This window comes from Zalophus californianus, chromosome 8 (genome assembly GCF_009762305.2).
Source record: "Zalophus californianus isolate mZalCal1 chromosome 8, mZalCal1.pri.v2, whole genome shotgun sequence".
Classification (NCBI taxonomy): Eukaryota; Metazoa; Chordata; class Mammalia; order Carnivora; family Otariidae; genus Zalophus; species Zalophus californianus.
In genome coordinates, this window is record NC_045602.1 from 12,248,267 (window position 1) to 12,270,870 (window position 22,604).

The 22,604-nt window shown below is 39.6% G+C and overlaps 1 protein-coding gene across 1 annotated transcript in view; it reads left to right on the top strand.

The window, feature by feature from the left end:
• The first annotated feature begins 591 nt into the window (after positions 1–591).
• The window catches only part of DDX1 (DEAD-box helicase 1), a 41,356-nt gene continuing 19,343 nt past the window's right edge, over positions 592–22,604 (top strand). Inside the window, exons 1-13 of the mRNA XM_027622043.2 lie at positions 592–723; positions 3,399–3,450; positions 3,747–3,810; positions 4,991–5,020; positions 5,840–5,936; positions 7,672–7,719; positions 10,310–10,393; positions 10,592–10,675; positions 11,036–11,112; positions 11,802–11,874; positions 13,732–13,808; positions 13,984–14,098; positions 14,840–14,978. Coding sequence (XP_027477844.1) covers positions 708–723; positions 3,399–3,450; positions 3,747–3,810; positions 4,991–5,020; positions 5,840–5,936; positions 7,672–7,719; positions 10,310–10,393; positions 10,592–10,675; positions 11,036–11,112; positions 11,802–11,874; positions 13,732–13,808; positions 13,984–14,098; positions 14,840–14,978 — 956 coding nt within the window. The 5' untranslated portion in view covers positions 592–707. The remainder of the gene's footprint in view (positions 724–3,398; positions 3,451–3,746; positions 3,811–4,990; positions 5,021–5,839; positions 5,937–7,671; positions 7,720–10,309; positions 10,394–10,591; positions 10,676–11,035; positions 11,113–11,801; positions 11,875–13,731; positions 13,809–13,983; positions 14,099–14,839; positions 14,979–22,604) is intronic.

Sequence of the window (22,604 nt, forward strand, 5' to 3'; positions counted from 1 at the left end):
ACAAGGTTCAGACGCCACGCTGCCTTGGAGTAGCTGTGTATGGCTTTAGATGAGTTACTTAACTTTCCTGAATCTTCTGTCCTCATCTAAAAATACTAACACTGCCTGACAGGAGGTGTAGGTAGGATTAAACATTCATTTACCCTTCCTCTCACTCTGCAAAGAGAAAGGAGTCAAAACGGCACGGCAGTCAAATAACCTTGGAATGCTCAGGACATCAGTCCCCGTGTCAGGGAGGTTGGGAGACCCAGATCAAAAGCATTAAGTGAATGTCTTGGGCGCTTATCTTCAGAGGCTGGGGGTGCTCAGAGAGGCTGCGGAGAGGGCAATGTTTTAGTATCAGATCATCCTGGGCCACTGTGTGCCCCTCATCACATAACGTCTGCCTCCTCACGTGTGGAAAAGTGGTCCTGGTGACACATGGCACGCTCTAAGTAAACGGAAACCATTAGCACGGCTAACGATGATGACGGGTCCCTGCGGAAGGCGAGGTCCACCTGAACCTGGGCACCGCGCGGCGCGCTCCAGGGCGGGTCTTTTCTTCGGCCGGAACCGTTCTCCCGGGGCTGGGGACCTGCCCGGACTCGGAAAGCCGCAGACCGAGGGCCGGAAGCGCGCGCTGCCACTGCGAAGCGTGTCCGTGCGGAGGGAGAGAGGGAGAGCGAGCGAGCGAGCGAGCGAGCGGAGCCGCGCACGACCGGGCGAAGATGGCGGCCTTTTCTGGTGCGTCTTTGGAGCGGGGCAGGGGCTGCGGGCGACTCCATCCGCGCCTGGGCGCTAGGGCAGCCGGCGGGGAGCCATGGGACGGGGGCGGACAGGTGCGGCGCGGCCCGGGAGGGAGCTGTCCGCAGCGGTCTCGGTACTGCGCCCCCCCCCCCTGCGGGGGGCCGGTGCGCCTCGGTGTTGGCCAGTGCCTTTCTCTCTAGGTGCTGGCCGGGCGTCCCCCTGTTCCCCCTCGTCTTTCTGCCCTGCCGTCGGCCGGCCGGCCCGTCTGCCCGGGGACCCGCGGCCGCGGAAAGGAGGCGGCGGCGGCGGAGCGCTAGGCCTCCTGCGTGTTTGACGTGGCAGTGGTGCTCGGGAACCCCTTTCTGCCCGCGCTTGGAGCTCGGCCCGGCCGACTAGCGGCGGCGCGTGGGCAGGGCTCAGTCGGACGTGACCGTCCTGCCTCTGTCCAGTCTTTCCAAGCCTTTCTGGAACGAAAAGCCCCTGGCACACGTCTACTATTTATGTGTTGTTAAACGCTGTGATAGCAACCTTAACGTTAAATATTGAAGCACCTTCGTCCGCAAACACACTAGCGCAGCACACGTTTTGAAAGCTCCTCTGTTCTTGATTTGCCGTTTTGCTGTATGATTCCCTCCTTTATTCCAAACAGTAATTCGAGGTGGCTTATTTAACCCCAAAGTTGTGATTTTTCCCTCTTCTTTGTCATCCTTTTTACATCCATAATTTTACGAGGCTTCCATAAACGTTATGCATACTAAAGGTGGTGAATTTATGAAAGTGAATGTATCAAGTTAGGCCTAATATCGTTTAATGTTCTGAACCTATTAAGATGACTTCTGATATAACACAGTACTGTACTTCCTTCAGTTTATTCCTCTAAGAACATTAGGAATTCCACATCTTTAAGTCACCAGAGAGGATTTCTGGTTAGTGTTAGTTGCATCTCCTAAATGGAGGCAAGGCGGCATCCGCTTAGAGTGGTAGCAGGTTTTCTTTCCCCAGCTCTCCTAAAACAAGATTTTAGAGCCTGAGATGTGTAGAGCAGTTCCAGATTGTCATTTTATAGGTTTGCTTCTTTGGGAGTCAGGCACAAATTTCAAGAATGTTAGAGTCTGTGATAGGAAATAAAGACATGGAATCACAGAACATGAATGTTCCTGTTTTTCCCTTAAATAGTAAAGTGTTCTGTTTAGAGAAAACATGGTTCCAAAGCAAACATGGAGACAACAAGACGTCTAGAATTTGCTGAAAGCAGTCTGTGGTTGCTGCGTGCAGTATCACATTTCACAGGCAACTTGAGCTTGCAGTAGAGACTGCAGCATATTTAAGACCATCACTCCCTTTTTTTCAAGCACTTAGATTTTAGAGAGAAAATAAAGCTGGACTCTAATGGGAGCAATTCTTAGAAAGGTCTGCTTGGATATACAACTTCAGTGCTTTATTAGTTTTTTGATCTGTGGATTTTCCTGGGGAGATTTAGAGGTAGGAGAACTTTTTTTGAAAACGATTTTCATACTTACCCATATAGTTAATATTTATATTAACTAGTTGACTATGTACTAAAGTTTTAGTGTTGTACCTATTATGTTAATTGCTAGTATGGTTCTTCTCACATGCAAAGAAAAGCTGTTTTTCCGGTGCATATATTCAATATGTAGATTTGTGCCTTTTCACAAATAATTATAAGAAATAAAAAATTTCCAAATTGGTTATCTCTGGGGCTTAGGAATGTTTGAGTGTTGTTAATTTTTTAATAGAAATATGTATTTTTGTAATAATAATAAAAGCTTCATTTTGTAAATGCAGACTTAAAAATTACTTATTTGGAAAGGAGGTTTACGCAATCCAACTAACTACTCCATGTGTAACTACCCTCTACAGTTCATTTGAGATATGACATTTCAAATGACATTCATTTCTCAAATGAACAAAAGTTCATTTGAGAAATGACAAAAGTGACAAAATACAATCAGAAATAACCCAATCTATTAATTTAGGACTGGCTTCAAAGTGAATTACCTAAATATCTGAACAATTAAGAACAGTAGTTCTTCAGCTGTGACTTCCAGTTACTCAAGTTTTCACTCTGGCCCCTCGCTTTTTAGTTAACCAGAGTTTGATTATGGTTGCCAATAAGTGTGGGCCTCTCTCTCCACTTGGCTGTTCACTTTTCTCAGATCGCTGAGGCTAATCACATGGTCCGCAAATTGTCAAGGCACATGACTTCCACATTATTTCTGTATAAAACAACCAAGATGTTGGTTGAGAAACCTCTCTCCAACTCTGGCTGATTTTTCACCAGTCGTAGGAAGGAAGCACTCACTGGTGGTTACTATGTATCAAGTGACAACTATGTTTCAGATGTGTTACATATTACCAACTATAATCTTCCTATAGCCCTACAAGGCAGGTCATATTAGTGTGATTTTCTGCGGAGAAAATAGGTTTATAGCTTTGTAAGCTCTAGAGCTTGCTTAAGATCACTTTACTAGTGAGGGTTTGTATTTTAGCTCAAGTCTGTTAACTATACTCTTAATGGTGCCATAGTCTGGAGGTACTAAGTAACAGCTATGCTCCAAAGCCTTTTCCCTTTTCTTTGAACAGTAATTTTAAAAGCAGTATTATTTAAATTTAATATGTTCAGTTTTTTTCAAGTGAATTTTTATTTTCAGAGATGGGTGTTATGCCTGAGATTGCTCAAGCTGTAGAAGAGATGGATTGGCTGTAAGTACACAAAGCTTAAATGTACCTGTGACAACAATGTTCAGTAATTTAAACAGTGGCTAGTGAACTTATAAAATATTTTTGAGTCTAGTTGAGTAACTAAGATTCAGTTTTTCTTAAGATTCTCAAAATTATAGAAAGCTTCCTTTTTAAACTTTGATTTATTTTTAACTGGAAAAGATCAGTGCTATTTACCAAATAAAATTCTCTTTTAGGTTTATAGTTTAACATACCTTCTTTAGCATAGGTGATTCTCTTTTTACTAACTAAAATTCTTCAAAATATGATTCTTTTAGTCTCCCAACTGATATCCAGGCTGAATCTATCCCACTGATCCTAGGAGGCGGTGATGTACTTATGGTATGTTTACATTTGGGGAGGTATTTGGGAGCTGAGGACACACATTTCTGGGGCTGTTTGTGACCCACTTGAAGAGCTCCATAGGCTTAGAAATGTTATTTTCACCAAATTACTTTTATTCACAAACATTTAGGATACACATACTATATTCAAAGTAATGAGGCAGAAGTTGTGCGTAACACAAAGGTGAGTAAGATGCAGCCTTTACCCTTGAGAAGCTTGAATCCAGTTGCATAGTTAGACAGGTACACGGATAAATGTCTCGTACAAGGGGCTCTACCAGGTACACGGATAAATGTCTGTCATACAAGGGGCTCTACTCGGGGGAGTATATTTGGGACAAAGGAGAGATGAAAGAGAAATGCTCTATACGTAGAGAATGTATCAACAAACACAGTGAGTAGGAGAATGCAGGATCTGATCCCAGAATAATTCAATTAGATGGTAGCATAAAATGTGTGTGTGGGGGGGGGGAGGGGTATAACGAGATAAGATGGGAAGTATATAGTGGGTCAGATTATTTGGGCTCTTTCTCAAGTGTTATGTTAAAGAATTGGTATTTGTTGGCAGGGGGGAGTCATGGGAAGTTTTTTTAAAAATTTATTTAGAGAGAGAGAATGCCCGCACGAGCCGGGGATGGGGGAGGAGCAGAGGGAAAGGGAGAGAGAGAATCTTAAGCAGACTCCCCCGAGACTGGAGTCCGATGTAGCTGTCCATCCCACAACCCTGAGAACATGACCTGAGCCAAAACAAGGAGTTGGACGCTTAACCGACTGAGGCCCCCCAGGTATCCTGGGATCTGGAAATTTTTAACTGGGGATGTGTTACATTGTTAGAACTGTGTATTTATGAAGACTGATTTGGTAGCAGTTTGTAGTATAGCTCAGAGATTAGATACTGCTGGGATACTTCTGTAATAATCTAGGTTAGAACGATGAGGGCTTGGATTTGAATGGTAGCAATGGGGAAGGAAAGGGGAAAGCAGATTCTTGAGGGATGGGGGAGAAGTGACAAGATTGGCAGTAGTCATAGTTGACTGAAGAAACCCGAGGAATCTAGAGGCACTGTGAAAATTATAGTAGCCAGTCAAGTCTTAAAGATTTCTCCATGCTATCATGTTAATTTGACTTTTTTAATTGACAACCTAAATTGTAAACTCAACTATTTTTTTCCCACTTAGGCTGCGGAAACAGGAAGTGGAAAAACTGGTGTAAGTAATAAACTTAAATTGACTTACTTTGTAAGAGTTGATTTTTAAAGCAAGTTTGAACAGTAGTTTTTACTTTGAATACTTAATAAAACAACCTTTTCCAAAATGTAAGGAATTGATTGCTTGCCACTGAGAATGATACTTTAGTTGCCAGCTAATTCTGAAATAAGATGTGCAAGAGTACAGGTTTAAGACTGGAACAGTTTTAAACTGATCTTGGATAAAGAGTTGTAGTATCTTTAGTATTTATATTTATTTCTGAATTTTATTTTTTTTTAAAGATTTTATTTATTTGACAGAGAGACACACAGCAAGAGAGGGAACACAAGCAGGGGGAGTGAGAGAGGGAGAAGCAGACTTCCCGCCGAGCAGAGAGCCCAATGCGGGGCTCGATCCCAGGACCCTGGGATCATGACCTGAGCCGAAGGCAGACGCTTAACGACTGAGCCACCCAGGCGCCCCTATTTCTGAATTTTAATGCAATGGCTCTAATAATAAAGAGGCTGCAAATAGAGATGGCTCTCCTATTGGCCTGGACCAGAGAAGCAGTTTGTCAAACTGGACAGTATTTTTCCTCTTTGAGATTGTTCTGAAGGTCCCCATTGTTTATGGTTTTGGGTTATCAGCTGCCTCCTGGTTCCTTCATTTAATCAACTCTCTTGTTACTTTGCTGGTATTTTGAGTTTGGGCAAACGAAATTAGAGTAGCAATCTGGAATATGTAATTATTTAATGTGCATGTGTAACTTTTGTAACACTGACTGTTAAACTGTCGTTAATATCTGAATACTCATGTAGGGAACTATTGTTTCTTTGATAGGCTTTCAGTATTCCAGTTATCCAGATAGTTTATGAAACTCTGAAAGACCAACAGGAAGGCAAAAAAGGAAAAACAACAATTAAAACTGGTGCTTCAGGTAAGTTTTGCATATTAATATTTTCCTTTTGTGTAAAAATAGTAATTCTCATTCCTGGCATTGACAGATGGGAGGTGAGAGTGTGCATTTTTACTGTCAATATTTGGGGGATAGGGCTGTTGGCATTGGGTGCCCTGGAAATCAGGGATGCTAAATGCCATTTCCAGCATAAACAGTGAAAGATTGTCCTTCCTAAAATACTAATAGTGCTTTCTTTGAGAGGACACTGGCCTTTTGGAAATTATATTTAGTTATTTTAATGTTTTTCTTAATACCTTTTACGTTTAGTATTAAAGGTAAATTGGTATGATGTTTTACAAAAATGTTAAGGATTTTATAACAAATTGATGGAATAAAAGTCCCTGATGGTGGTAAATACTGCCTCCCACAGGGAAAGGAGGCATGCCTTGTTTTTCCTTTAAGATAAGAAAGGAGTCCAGGAAGTTAAAATGTAAAGTGTAAATTTTAAAGTACGTTATGTTTAGTCCTATTTACATGGAGATTGATCCTTTACTAGGATTTTCAGTCCTGTCTATGCCATGGGTAATCTTATATCAATTTCCTCATCTGTAAATTGTGTTGCTTTTATTAAATGGTTCTGAATCCCGTTCTACCATGAGTAATCTATGGTTTTGTTATATTTTGATAACATTTGTTCTGTATTTTAAGTCACGTTTGTTTCCTGATACAAAACAGGATTGTGACAAAATAGCAAGCTTAAGTGGAATGAACTTGGTATATCAACATTTTTCTTCTCAGTAATTTGAAAGTAACAATGTTGCATAGTTCATAGAATGAACTCATTTGTAAATGTGAGATAATGGATATGAACTCTTTAGACTATTGGCCTATTCAGAAATAGTTTTAGAACTTGTAACAACTATAAACCATCATTTATGAGAGATGGTGATAAAAGAGAATGTTTGCAGAGGAGGATAACCAGAATGGTAGTAGTTTAACAAACAAGTACAAAAGAGATGAAATAATTGTAAAATCATTGAAGGGATCTGGAGAGAAAATAACTGTTCTAGAAAGGACCAGGACTAATTAGAAATAATCTAATGAAGATTTCTGTTTAAGTACTTACTAGTAATTAGATGGAGCCCACAATGAGAGAGAGAACCTCAAGAGTAAGTTACTTCTCCATCAGAGTGTTTAAGCAGATGGTAGATATTATTTGACCACAAGTAATCTAGAAAAGATTTCCACCTTGGGCAGGAAATTAGGACTGAAAACATATAGAGTTCTCTAGCTATTACAATTCTTTGGTTATCCGTAGACTATTAAGATGTTTTAAAAAAGGAAAATGCTGGTTCTGTGCAATTGAGGAGGGAAAAAAATTTTGACTTTTGAATGTGATATTAACTTACTTAAAGGACTTGCTTTTCTTTTAAAAATGATGCTTGACTAGATCCTGTTATGTTGGTCATTTATTTCAACGTGTTTAGTTACCAAGGCTTCATTTTATCAGTGCCTTCATAGTTACGACAGAGATCAGCTCCATCTCTTACCAAGTGCAGTGAAGCAAGTGAGGAGAAAAGGCTTTAGCCCATAGGGCAGTGATTATTGCCTTTCACTTTCAATTTTGCCTTTAATAAGAGCAAAACATTTACTCGTATATTCCAAATAATTTGTAAAATCGTATTAAATCTAGAGGAATTAAGGTATATAAAATATATTTTTTAGAGAATGTTTTTAATTTCATATGATTGTGTGTGACTTATTTTAATTTTAGTGCTCAACAAATGGCAAATGAACCCATATGATAGAGGATCTGCTTTTGGTAAGTGGACAGATTTTAGCAGCTTATTTGTAAGAAATTTGTTTTTTTAATAATACCTGAGAATACCAAGAAAATTATGAAAAAGAATAGTAAATGAAGATTTAATTTATCAGACACTAGAATATAGTCACTACGTTTAAGTAGTTTAGTAGTGCCATAGGAATAGTCAAGTGAGTCATTGGAATATAATGGAAATATGTCCCAGTATATATGATAAGTTAACATGCAGAAAACAACATTTCATTTCAGTGGGAAAAAGGATGATTTATTCAGTAAGGGTGCTGGCGTAATTGATGCTCCATCCTGAGCAATGTAAAATTAACTTATAATTAGAAACAAATTCTGTATGTTCTTAGGATTTAAATATATATATATGTATAATTTTTATTTTCTTTAAAGATTTTATTTATTAGAGAGTGAGAGAGCACAAGCAGGGGGAGGGATGAGGAGGAAGGAGAAGCAGACTCACTGCTGAGCAGGGAGCCCGACATGGGACTCAATCCCAGGACCCTGGGATCATGACCTGAGCCGAAGGCAGACGCTTAAGTGACTGAGCCACCCAGGCGCCCGTATGTATATAATTTAAATATAGAAAACTACATATACAATTTTGAGGTGGAGGAGTTTTCCTAACCCAAAGAGGAAACTTGGGAATTGTAAAAGGTAGAGGTTTATTTGTATACCATTATAAAAAATACGTGGGAAAGATACCACAGAAAAAAGTCAAACGAAAAAATAGAGAACACTTGCAATGTTGATGAAGTATAAAGAATACTTATAAACTGGTGAGTGGTTCTTGCATAGATAGCAGATTAAGTTACTTATTTTGGTAAGAAAGATCACCAATAATGAAAGTGGACAGAGGATACGAATAGGCAGTTCACAGAAGAGCAAATCCAAAAATAACGTTCAAAACATTCAAAAATAACATTTATACATAGTAGGGAAATGGGAATTAAAGTTACAGTGAGATTATTTTTTTATACCCATTTATTGGTAAGAATTGAATAGAGTGATAACCAACCTAACAAATTAATTGCCTTTCTGGAAGGCAGTTTAGCATTACCAATTAAAATTAAAAATATGTATTTATTTCTGGAGGGTCTAGCCCATTAGAATAAATGTGCCAGTATATAAGGATATACATACAAAGCTCTTTGATGCAGCATTATTTGTAATGGTAAAAACTGACAACAAAATGAATGTTATTGCTAAGAGATTGGTTAATACAGATTAGGGTGTATTTGAGGACTACCGTGTAGCTATTACAGAGAATGAGTCGGAACTACAGTGTTGACTTGGAGAAATTTTCACCAGGTGTTGGTGAGTAAGAAAAGCAGGATGCAAAGAAATTGAGAGTGGGCATGAGGAATCATGCCCCAAAGAGCCAAAAACATCCAAATTGCTGCTCTCCACCATATGACCTCTAATTTATATAAAGTTTATATCTGTATACGTGCATAAAGAATTTTAAATACAAGAATTTTAAGGATTTGCCATTGCTTGGAGAACCTTTTAAAAAGTTCAAGGTTTTGGGGCACCTGGGTGGCTCAGTTGTTAAGTGTCTGCCTTTGGCTCTGGGCGTGGTCCCAGGGTCCTGAGATCAGGCCCCACATCGGGCTCCCTGCTCAGCGGGAAGCCTGCTTCTCCCTCCCGCACTCTCCCTGGTTGTGTGCCCTCTCTCACTGTGTCTCTCTCTGTCAAATAAATAAATAAAATCTTCAAAAAAAAAAAAAAAGTTCAAAGTTTTACAGAACATAGTACCCATATGAGTAAGAATTTATACTTTGAATAAATTAATTTCTGGTGATGTGTGATGAGATGCTTTTCTTGAAAGTTTGTTTTACATTCAAGTGCTGAATATGGGTTGCAAGCCTGAACCAGGACAGAAGTTATAGTTTCTTTCCAGTACAGACAAAAGCCATATGCTTTCCTTAGAGTCAGTAAGCTCTAATAAGCACTGTGACTGACCATGAGGTAGAATATAGAACATGATTTTTTAGGGTCCTAATATTAGCAAATAACAATGACAGGTTTATTTATTTGTGCTTTTTCCTGCTTTCTCTTAATGGATCTGGATCCATGGATTGGGGAACAAGCCAGAGATACGTCCTGTTTTCCTTTTAGTGTAGTATTTGCTTAAGCTTTAATTTAAGCATAAAATCAGAGCACAGGTATTGATGAGTGAGTGCTGCATCCCCTCTGAGGATCCATTTCTTTAAAAGACTCTAGAGAATGGTTGTCTAAACACATTTGTGTTGGTGATACAGCTGCACTGTCAGTGGGAGTGAGATTAGGTGCTGTGTTGATTACTTTCCAGACTTGATGCAGTAAAATCTTGTCCTAGTTAACAGGTAACAGTATAGGAACTAGTCCGCCACATGGCCAAGGCCCTCCAAGGGATTAATAAGGGCGATTACTTTTGACGAAGATCTTATTACTCAGAAATCAGTAAGTCTCGGTGTTTGGAACGTTGCAAGAAGTCAAATGAAGCAATTATTTTATTGGTGACTGAATGATATTTGCTTCAGGATGCTTAATTTTATATAATCTGTACTGACATGGTTTTTTGTGTTTTTCTCAAATCCAGCAATTGGGTCTGATGGTCTTTGTTGTCAAAGCAGAGAAGTGAAGGAGTGGCATGGATGCAGAGCTACTAAAGGATTAACGAAAGGTATTTAAATAGCATTTTTACCTGTTTCAACTTTAAGTAGCTTTAAATCAAGGATCTGAAAAGATTTCTGATGTTACAGAAAGATCGATAGTTCCTCTTTTAGAACATACAAATTGTAATTCAGAAACAATGGGAAAGTGGCTACATGGTAAATGATTCATAGGTGTGTATAAATCTCAAAGTATTTTGCCCTTATAGGGAAGCACTACTATGAAGTGTCCTGTCATGACCAAGGATTATGCAGAGTTGGGTGGTCGTCCATGCAGGCTTCCTTAGACCTAGGTAAGCGTTTCTAAAATAAACTGAATTTATTGGTTTATATTTGTGGGTTGTTGACATTTTTAGCGGAGGCAAAATCATAAGCTTAACCACACAAAGTTTATATTTTCAAGACTTGGAAATAATAAATCTATGTATACCTCACTGTGTTCCAAAAAGATTTGAAGTACTAAGAAAGTACATATTATTACAGCGTCAAACAGGAGGAGGAGGGTTAAGAATCTGAGTGAAGTCAGAGTACAATTAGGATACATCAGTACGTACCACATGGTATCACACAGTTGCTTCAAGTTTTTGTAGATTTATAGATTTAGTTTTATATTTACTCTTTACCACATAAATAAAATACATTTTAAAATCTAGGTACTGACAAGTTCGGATTTGGCTTTGGTGGAACAGGAAAGAAATCCCATAATAAACAATTTGATAATTATGGAGAGGTAAGTTGCATTATTGACCCAGTCGTAGCGCTAGTAAGTTTTCTTGTGTACTTAATTTGATCACTTGTGACATGTCTAGGGGTATAAAAGGGACTCTGAAATTCAAGTGGATTTTCTGAATATTTTCCACAGAAAGTTCAGATTTGGATTTCAGTGAAGAAATGTTACAAAATGAGATAAATATTTTTTTCTAATACCATTTATTAGCCTCTCCAAAATATATTACTTTATCTCTGTTTTCACCCATTTTGATATTTGGCTTTGACTTGAATGCATATGTTCTTCTCTTATTTTTAGTCGTGGTGAATCTAAGTGTGGTTTTCTGACAAGTCTAAATCTATAGTAATATGGATGAGCCTGAATATCATGTTGACTCTAAAAAGCCTGTCAAGATGCCTCTACTATGATACATGATTTGCTGTAATAGGCATTTTGTTTTTAAAAATTTTACTTTTAAGTAATCTTTACACTCAATGTGGGGCTTGAACTTGGAACCCTGAGATCAAGAGCTGTATGCTGCACCGATTGAGCCACCCAGGCACCCCAGTAGGCATTTTTAACACCTCCACTAGGGCTTCAAGGAATTATTTGGAAGCACTGACTACTTTTGATGTAGCTGTACATGAACTTTTAGCTTTAATTTACAATTTTTTTTCCTATTAACAGCATTTCACTTTCTACTTTTCTAGGAATTCACTATGCATGATACCATTGGATGTTACCTCGATATAGATAAAGGGCATGTCAAATTCTCCAAAAATGGTAAGCTTTCAATGGATTGTCTTCTTTTTTTTTTTTATTTGACACAGAGAGAGAGAGAGCACAAGCAGGGGGAGCGGCAGGCAGGCAGAGGCAGAGGGAGAAGTAGGCTCCCTGCGAAGCAAGGAGCCCGATATGGGGCTTGATCCCAAGACCCTGAGATCGTGACCTGAGCTGAAGGCAGCTGCTTAACCGACTGGCCCACCCAGGCACCCCTCAATGGATTGTGTTCTTAGAGAAGATAGATACCCAATATTTGTGATTTATAATTCCCTTACCCTCTTCAGTCCTCCCTCCCTCCCTGCCCTTCTTTTGAACCAGTACTTACTGAGCATTTACTCTGTAAATGCTCAGGCACACTGATAGGTGCTGGAGTTAGAGCAGAAGATGGAGTAGACAAGCATGTTTCATCTTGTGGCTTACCTACTGGTGGGGAGAGAGAGACAGATGCATAATATGTGAGGTTGGAACAAGTGCACTCAAAGGAGTGTAATCAGGGTAAGGGACTGAGGGTGAAAACGGTCTAGGGGTATGCTACTTTAGACTGGGTGGTCAGAGAAGCCTTCTCTGATAAGGTGCCATTTGAATAGCAATCTGAATGAGTTGGGTGGGGTGGGCCATACAGAAATCTTCAAAGAGTATTTCAAGCAGAGGGAACAGTAAATGCAAAGGCCTTGAGACAAAAGTGTGCTTGAGGTATTTGAGTGACATTGAGGAGGCCAGTGGGTCTGGAACACACTAGGCATGGAGCAGGATGGTAGGATGTTAGGTCAGTTGGGGTAGTGAGGCCAGGCCATATACAAACTTTCTGAGTGAGATTGGAAGCCATTAGGGTTTTGAGTAGAGAATTGATATCTTCTCTCTTCACGTTCACCGTATATCATGCTTCTGTGTTAAAAACAGAGTGGCAGGCATGGGAGCAGTAGATAGGGAGCCAGTGGGATGCTGGGGATTCTATTTGGGGCATATTAAATTTGAGATATTTATTACACATCTAAGTGGTGAAGTCAAGTAAGTGGTTAAATGCATAAGTCAGGAGGTCAGGGTTGGAGATACAGCTTTGGGAGACATTGGCTTATAGATGATATTTAAAGCCAGAGGACTGAATGAGATCACCTAGGGAATGAGAGTAAATAAGGAATAGGAGAGATCTGAGTCCTGGGGTGTTCTTTTGGTTAGAAGTCAGCAAGTTGTGGAGAATCTTAGCAGAGGTGAAGGAAGAGGAGAACCAAGAGAGACTGAGGTCCTGTAGTCCAGGTGAAGAAAGTATTTGAAGAAGGGAAGAATCAGATCGTATCCAGTGCTGCTGATGGGGGTAGCCTAGAAAGAAAGATGAAGATTAACTACTGGGTTTGGCAAGTGGATATCACTGATGATCTCTGTTTTTGTGAGCGTGAAGGGTGAACTGGGGGGAGCCTGATTGGGAGTCATTTCAACAGAGAATGGGATGAATTGAAATGACACAGTGAAAATGGAAATCAGGGAGTTTTACTACAAACGAGAGAAGAAAAATAGAAGGTAAATAGAAGAAGATGTGGATTCAGGGAGGTTGTCTGTGTTTTAGTGTTATAGTATGCTTGTATGCCATGGACTGTCATGTTGAAGTGTCTAATGGAAGTAATCAGTATGAAGGGAATGATTGAAAATGTAGAGCGGGTGAAGGGGCACTTGTAGGAGTAAAGTAAAAAAGTGAAGAGTTTGACATTAGGCAGCCCAATTTATCCGTGGGAATAGGATGGGAAAGCATGAATGCGGGTAGGTTGGTAGATTTGATGATGTCAACATGTGGATGTTCTTTTCTGGTCATTTCACTTTCCGCAATCTCTTTCTCTTTCTCTTTTTTTTTTTTTTTTTTTTAAGGAAAAGACCTTGGTCTGGCATTTGAAATACCACCACATATGAAGAACCAAGCCCTCTTTCCTGCTTGTGTTTTGAAGGTAATCAGAAAAATGATGCTATGATTATAAGCTACTTTGATACGCTTTATTTTGTACTGGTTAGTTTGCTGTTAGGTTAAGAATTTTCATAAGCTACTTTGATACGCTTTACTTTGTACTGGTTAGTTTGCTGTTAGGTTAAGAATTTTCATTTTCTCCCTTTATTCCATGCTAGAATGCCGAACTAAAATTTAACTTCGGTGAAGAAGAATTTAAGTTTCCACCAAAAGATGGTTTTGTTGCTCTTTCCAAGGCATCGGATAGTTATGTTGTTAAATCACAGCACACAGGTATTGCTCCTGAATGGGTAAGAATTGCAAGAATGGGGTACTGGTGAAAACTCCAGTAAGGAGGCTTCTCATAGTGAGTGAGTTACACATGCTCCCTGTGCTGGTTTAGTCACACATCTTTACTGAACACGTCAGTAAAATTCAGTTTCAAAACCTAATTCATAAACTCATAAACTCTTGAGTATTTGGTTTCAGTTTAGGCATTTTGGGGAACTTGATCATGATGATGATATCTAGTATTTATAAAATTGTGCTTATTAAGTGCCGTGGCACTGTGTTAAAGTTCTTTACGTAAATTATTTAATCTTCACAACCCTATAAGGTAGTACTCTTCCCATTTTACAGACAAAGACCTCGAGGAATAGGGACTTGACGTAACTTGCCCAAGGTCACACAGCAAGTAAGTGGTAGAACTGAATTTAAACCCAAGCAGTCGGACTCCAAAGCTCATACTCTACCATTGTGTTGGCTAATCAGTTTCAGTTACTTAAAATAAATACATTTCATAGCTTGTTTATTTTAACGCAAGACGTATAATCAATTGCAATCATTGCAAGTAAATTTAAAGAAGCTGTAGCTCATTTTAGGAATCTTAGCTTTATTTTGTTTTATGAACATCTCCTATACTTTTTGACAGTTGTTATTGAAAATTTTGATATTGGAATATTTGCACTCATGCTTTACAACTAAAGGTATTGAGGGGTGATTTGAACATGTTCCATTGGTTTTTATTTTCTTAAGGTAATGCACAAGTGGCACAAACGAAGTTTCTGCCCAATGCTCCGAAAGCTCTCATCGTCGAGCCCTCCCGAGAGTTAGCTGAACAAACTTTGAATAACGTCAAGCAGTTTAAGAAATATATTGATAATCCTAAGTTAAGGTAAAGCTTCCTTTTGTGCTCAAATGCCTGTTTTTAGGTTTGAGGTGTTTTGGAAGAAGAATAAAAAAAAAAAATGTAGAAATTCAGTATGCATACATATGCACAGGTGTGAGTGTGTAACTCTTTAATTTTGATATATAGTAGCATTTAGTTTTTATATAAAACTCTTGTTAAGTTTTTTAAATGTTTATTTTGTTTTTGTTTTTCTTTTTTTTCTTTCCTGAGGGAGAGCGACTCACACTCTGGGATGGGGAGGTGAGGTGGGGGAGGGGCAGTGAGACTCTTAAGCAGGCTCTATTCCCAGCCCAGAGCCAGACAGAGGCTAGATATCACAACCCTGAGATCATGACCTGAGCTGAAATCAAGAGTTGGATGCCACCCAGGCACCCCTAAAACTCTTGTTTGATAAGTTTGTTCAAAAGTAAGTAAACTGAGATTTTTCTTTTCCATGAAATGTCATGGTGTATAAAACAATATCAGTAAGAATTAATTTTTTATTTTGTATTTGTTAAACATTTATTTTAGAGCGTGTGCACGTGCGTGGGGGTGGGGGGTGCAGAGAGGCAGAGGGAGAGGGGAGAGAGATTTTTTTAAAAAATTTTTTATTGTTAATCACCATACATTACATCATTAGTTTTTGATGTAGTGTTCCATGATTCATTGTTTGTGCATAACACCCAGTGCTCCATCCACGCAGAATGTGCACTCTTTAATACCCATCACCAGGCTAACCCAACCCCCCACCCCCCTCCCCTCTAGAAACCTCAGTTTGTTTTTCAGAGTCCGTCCTCTCTGATGGTTCGTCTCCCCCTCTGACTTACTCCCCTTCATTCTTCCCCTCCTGCTATCTTCTTCTTCTTCTTTTTTTTTTCTTAACATGTATTGCATTATTTGTTTCAGAAGTACAGATCTGTGATTCAACAGTCTTGAACAATTCACAGCGCTCACCATAGCACATACCTCCCCAATGTCTATCACCCAGCCACCCCATCCCTCCCACCCCCCACCACTCCAGCAACCCTCAGTTTGTTTCCTGAGGTTAAAAATTCCTCATATCAGCAAGGTCATATGTTACATGTCTTTCTCTGATTGACTTATTGCACTCAGCATAACACCCTCCAGTTCCATCCATGTCCTTGCAAATGGCAAGATCTCATTCCTTTTTTTTTTCAAAGATTTTATTTATTTATTTGAGAGAGAGAGAATGAGAGATAGAGAGCACGAGAGGGAAGAGGGTCAGAGGGAGAAGCAGACTCCCTGCTGAGCAGGGAGCCCGATGTGGGACTTGATCCTGGGACTCCAGGATCATGACCTGAGCCGAAGACAGTCGCTTAACCAACTGAGCCACCCAGGTGCCCCATGATCTCATTCCTTTTGATGGCTGCATAATATTCCATTATATATATATACCACATCTTCTTTATGCATTCATCTGTCGATGGACATCTTGGCTCTTTCCACAGTTTGGCTATTGTGGACATTGCTGCTATAAACATTGGGGTGCACGTACCCCTTCGGATCCCTACATTTGTATCTTTGGGGTAAATACCCAGTAGTGCAATTGCTGGATTGCAGGGTAGCTCTATTTTCAACTGTTTGAGGAAGCTCCATACTGTTTTCCAGAGTGGCTGCACCAGCTTGCATTCCCACCAACAGTGTAGGAGTGTTCCCCTTTCTCCACATCCCCGCCAACATCTGTCATTTCCTGACTTGTTAATTCTAGCCATTCTTACGGGTGTGAGGTGGTATCTCATTGAGGTTTTGATTTGGATTTCCCTGATGCCGAGCGATGTTGAGCACTTTTTCATGTGTCTGTTGGCCATTTGGATGTCTTCTTTGGAAAAATGTCTGTTCATGTCTTCTGCCCATTTCTTGATTGGATTATTTGTTCTTTGGGTGTTGAGTTTGATAAGTTCTTTATCGATTTTGGATACTAGCCCTTTATCTGATACGTCATTTGCAAATATTTTCTCCCATTCTGTCAGTTGTCTTTTGGTTTTGTGGACTGTTCCTTTTGCTGTGCAAAAGCTTTTTATCTTGATGAAATCCCAATAGTTCATTTTTGCCCTGGCTTCCCTTGCCTTTGGCGATGTTTCTAGGAAGAAGTTGCTGTGGCTGAGGTGGAAGAGGTTGCTACCTGTGTTCTCCTTTAGGATTTCGTTGGACTCCTGTCTCACGTTTAGGTCTTTCAACCATTTGGAGTCTATTTTTGTGTGTGGTGTAAGGAAATGGTCCAGTTTCATTCTTCTGCATGTGGCTATCCAATTTTCTCAACACCATTTGTGGAAGAGACTTTTATTCCACTGGACATTCTTTCCTGCTTTGTCAAAGATGAGTTGACCATAGAGTTGAGGGTCCATTTCTGGGCTCTCGATTCTGTTCCATTGATCTATGTGTCTGTTTTTGTGCCAGTACCATACTGTCTTGATGACGACAGCTTTGTAATAGAGCTGGAAGTCCGGAATTGTGATGGCGCCAACTTTGCTTTTCTTTTTCAATATTCCTCTGGCTATTTGGGGTCTCTTCTGGTTCCATACAAATTTTAGGATTATTTGTTCCATTTCTTTGAAAAAAGTAGATGGTATTTGGATGGGGATTGCATTGAATGTGTAGATTGCTCTAGGTAGCATTGATATCTTCACAATGTATGTTCTTCCAGTCCATGAGCATGAAACGTTTTTCCATTTCTTTGTGTCTTCTTCAATTTCTTTCATGAGTATTTTATAGTTTTCTGAGTACAGATTCTTTGCCTCTTTGGTTAAATTTATTCCTAGGTATCTTATGGTTTTGGGTGCAATTATAAATGGGATCGACTCCTTGATTTGTCTCTCTTCTGTCTTGTTGTTGGTGTATAGGAATGCCACTGATTTCTGTGCATTGATTTTATATCCTGCCACTTTACTGAATTCCTGTATGAGTTCTAGCAGTTTTGGGGTGGAGTCTTTTGAGTTTTCTGCATAAAGTATCATATCATCTGCAAAGAGTGAGAGTTTGACTTCTTTGCCAATTTGGATGCCTTTGATTTCTGTTTGTTGTCTGATTGCTGTGGCTAGGACTTCTAATACTATGTTGAATAGCAGTAGTGAGAGTGGACATCCCTGCCGCGTTCCTGACATTAGGGGGAAAGCTCTCAGCTTTTCCCCATTGAGAATGATATTCGCTGTAGGTTTTTCATAGATGGCTTTTATGATATTGAGGTATGTACCCTCTATCCCTATACTCTGAAGAGTTTTGATCATGAAAGGATGCTGTACTTTGTCAAATGCTTTTTCTGCATCTATTGAGAGGATCCTATGATTCTTGTTCTTTCTTTTGTTAATGTATTGTATCATGTTGATTGATTTGCGGATGTTGAACCAACCTTGCAGCCCAGGGATAAATCCCACTTGGTCATGGTGAATAATCCTTTTAATGTACTGTTGGATCCTATTGGCTAGTATTTTGGTGAGAATTTTTGCATCCATGTTCATCAAGGATATTGGTCTGTAATTCTCCTTTTTGTTGGGGTCTTTGTCTGGTTTTGGGATCAAGGTAATGGTGGCCTCATAATATGAGTTTGGAAGTTTTCCTTCCATTTCTATTTTTTGGAACAGTTTCAGGAGAATAGGTATTCATTCTTCTTTAAATGTTTGATAGAATTCCCCTGGGAAGCCATCTGGCCCTGGGCTTTTGTTTGTTGGGAGATTTTTGATGACTGCTTCCATTTCCTTAGTGGTTATAGGTCTGTTCAGGTTTTCTATTTCTTCCTGGTTCAATTTTGGTCGTTGATACATCTCTAGGAATGCACCCGTTTCTTCCAGGTTCTCTAATTTACTGGCACAGAGTTGCTCATAATATGTTCTTATAATTGTTTGTATTTCTTTGGTGTTGGTTGTGATCTCTCCTCCTTCATGATTTTGTTGATTTGGGTCATTTCTCTTTTCTTTTTGATAAGTCTGGCCAGGGGTTTATCAATCTTGTTAATTCTTTCAAAGAACCAGCTCCTAGTTTCGTTGATTTGTTCTACTGTTCTTTTGGTTTCTATTTCATTGATTTCTGCTCTGATCTTTAGTATTTCTCTTCTCCTGCTGGTTTTAGGCTTTATTTGCTGTTCTTTCTCTAGCTCCTTTAGGTGTAGGGTTAGGTTGTGTATTTGAGACGTTTCTTGTTTCTTGAGAAAGGCTTGTATTGCTATATACTTTCCTCTCAGGACTGCCTTTGCTGTATCCCAAAGATTTTGAACAGTTGTGTTTTCATTTTCATTGGTTTCCATGAATTTTTTAAATTCTTCTTTAATTTCCTGGTTGACCCATTCACTCTTTAGTAGGATGCTCTTTAGCTTCCATGTATTTTGAGTTCTTTCCGACTTTCCTCTTGTGATTGAGTTCTAGTTTCAAGCATTGTGTTCTGAAAATATGCAGGGAATAATCCCAGTCTTTTGGTACCAGTTGAGACCTGATTTGTGACCTAGGATGTGATCAATTCTGGAGAATGTTCCATGGGCACTAGAGAAGAATGTGTATTCCGTTGCTTTGGGATGGAATGTTCTGAATATGTGTGTGAAGTCCATTTGGTCCAGTGTGTCATTTAAAGTCTTTATTTCCTTGTTGATCTTTTGCTTAGATGATCTGTCCATTTCAGTCAGGGGCGTGTTAAAGTCCCCCACTATTATTGTATTGTTGTCAATGTGTTTCTTCGCTTTTGTTATTAATTGCGTTATATAATTGGCTGCTCCCACGTTAGGGGCATAGATATTTACAATTGTTAGATCTTCTTGGTGGATAGACCCTTTAAGTAGATATAGTGTCCTTCCTCATCTCTTATTACACTCTTTGTTTTAAAATCTAATTTGTCTGATATAAGGATTGCCACCCCAGCTTTCTTTTGGTGTCCATTAGCATGGTAAATGGTTTTCCACCCCTTCACTTTCAATCTGGGGGTGTCTTTGGGTGTAAAATGAGTCTCTTGCAGACAGCATATTGATGGGTCTTGTTTTTTAATCCAATCTGATAGCCTGTGTCTTTTGATTGGGGCATTTAGCCCATTTACATTCAGGGTAACTATTGAAAGATAGGAATTTAGTGCCATTGTATTGCCTGTAAGGTGACTGTGACTGTGTATTGTCTGTGTTCCTTTCTGATCTATGCTGCTTTTAGGCTCTCTCTTTGCTTAGAGGACCCCTTTCAATATTTCTTGGAGGGCTGGTTTCGTGTTTGCAAATTCCTTTAGTTTTTGTTTGTCCTGGAAACTTTTTACCTCTCCCTCTATTTTCAATGACAGCCTAGCTGGATATAGTATTCTTGGCTGCATATTTTTCTCATTTAGTGCTCTGAAGATATCATGCCAGTCCTTTCTGGCCTGCCAGGTCTCTGTGGATAGGTCTGTTGCCAGTCTAATGTTTCTGCCATTGTAGGTTACGTATCTCTTCTCCTGAGCTGCTTTCAGGATTTTCTCTTTGTCTCTAAGACTCGTAAGTTTTACTATTAGATGTCGGGGTGTTGACCTATTTTTATTGATTTTGAGAGGGGTTCTCTGTGCCTCCTGGATTTTGATGCCTGTTTCCTTCCCCACATTAGGGAAGTTCTCTGCTATAATTTGCTCCAATATACCTTCTGCCCCCGCTTCTTATTCTGGGATCCCAAATATTCTAATGTTGTTTCATCTTATCGTATCGCTTATCTCTCGAATTCTGCCCTTGTGATCCAGTAGTTGTTTATCTCTCTTTTTCTCAGCCTCCATGTTTTCCATCATTTGGTCTTCTATATCGCTGATTCTCTCTTCTGCCTCATGTATCCTAGCAGTTAGTGCCCCCATTTTTGATTGCACCTCATTAATAGCCTTTTTGATTTCGACTTGATTAGATTTTAGTTCTTTTATTTCTCCAGAAAGGGTGTCTCTAATGACTTCCACACTTTTTTCAAGCCCAGCTAGTATCTTTAAAGTCATGATTCTGAACTCTAGGTCCGACATCGTACTAATGTCCATAATGAGTAGGTCCCTGGCAGACGGTACTAACTCTTGTTCTTTTTGCTGAGGTGATTTTTTTCATCTTGTCATTTTGTCCAGAGGAGAACAGATGAATGAGAGAACAAATGCTAACAGGTTAACAACGTCCCCAGCAGATATACTCTACACAAATCAGAAAAGACCTGAAAGCAGGGGAAAAGAAAGGGAAAGAAAGAAAAAAGAAAGAAAAAAAAAGAAAAAGATAAAAACCAACAAAAACAGAACAAAACAAAAAAAAAACAGAATATGATCAAATATGATCAGGCTAGTGGATAGATCAGTGCCACACACTGGATTTTGGGCATATTTTGTTTTGTTAGAAGAAAGTGCCTCCTAAAATTTTAAAGGAAGAAAGACTTATATATGTACAAAATAAGGGTTGATACAATGAAGGGATGGAAGATGACTGTAAAATTGAAAATTATAAAAGATTTTATAAACGGAATTGATAAGATAAGAAGTTGTTTGAAAGAAGAAAGAAGATTTAAAAAAAAGAAAAAAAAAGGGAGAGACTGTGATCAGGCAGGAGACTAGAACAAAGCCATACAGTAGTGATTTAGGGTATATTTTGATCTGTTAGAAGAAACTGTATCTCAAAATTTTAAAGAGAGAAGAACTTATATATATATGCCAAAAATAAGGGTAACTACTATGAAGGGATAAAATATGACTCTAAAAATGAAAAATAAAAAATTTTTTTAAAAAAGGGATTGATAAGATGTTGGTTGAAAAAGGGAAAAAGAAAAATTAAAAAAAAAAAACCACAAAAAACAGTTAAAAAAATTAACGTTGAAAAACTAATGAATCGTGGTAAAAAAGCCATGAATTCTTTGTGCAGTATACCCCTAGCGCTGGAGTTCTGCTGTTCTCATTGATCATTAAACTTGGTCTTGGCTGGCTGTTCGTGCTGATCTTTTGGGGGAGGGGCCTGTTGCCATGGTTCCCAAATGTCTTTGCCGCAGGCGGAATTGCCCCGCCCTTGTTGGTCGGGGCTAAGCAAGCTGCTCGGGTTTGCTCTCAGGAGCTTTTGTTCCTTGCAAGGTCTCGGTACAGCTTTGGAGGACCAGGGTGAAAATGGTGGCCTCCCACTCTCTGCCTGGAGGAGCTGAGAACTCGGGGCCCGCTCCTCAGTGTGCCCCCAGAGAAAAGCAGTCAGTCACTCCCGTCTCCGTGGTCTCTGGCCACACTCCGTGCTCACCCGGCCTGTGACCGAGTGTTTCTATTTCTGGCAGCTGACCCGGTGTGGAGTCTGCAAACCCAGCTCCTCCCTGAGCACAGAGCCTGAAGTGGGGCTTAATCCCATGACCCTCAGGTCACGACCTGAGCCAAAACCAAGAATTGGAGGCTTAAGTGACTGTACCACGCAGGCGCCCAAAAATTACTTTTTTAAAGGGAACATTTCATTCAGTTTAGATCCATTACTTCATTTGTGTAGAAAATATATCACTGTTTCTAGCATGTTGGTAAACTTTGGGGAAGCTAAGTCTAGTCTGTCTCACAGGGATGAGGACTTTCCATTTGGCCTTTCACTGGTCACTACCTAGTTAGAGGGCTCTGGGTACCTTTGAGGGAGACCATAAGTTAGGTGATCATGTGGAGCTCCTTCCTCACTAGCAATGCCTTTTGTTTTGAGGAAGGCCA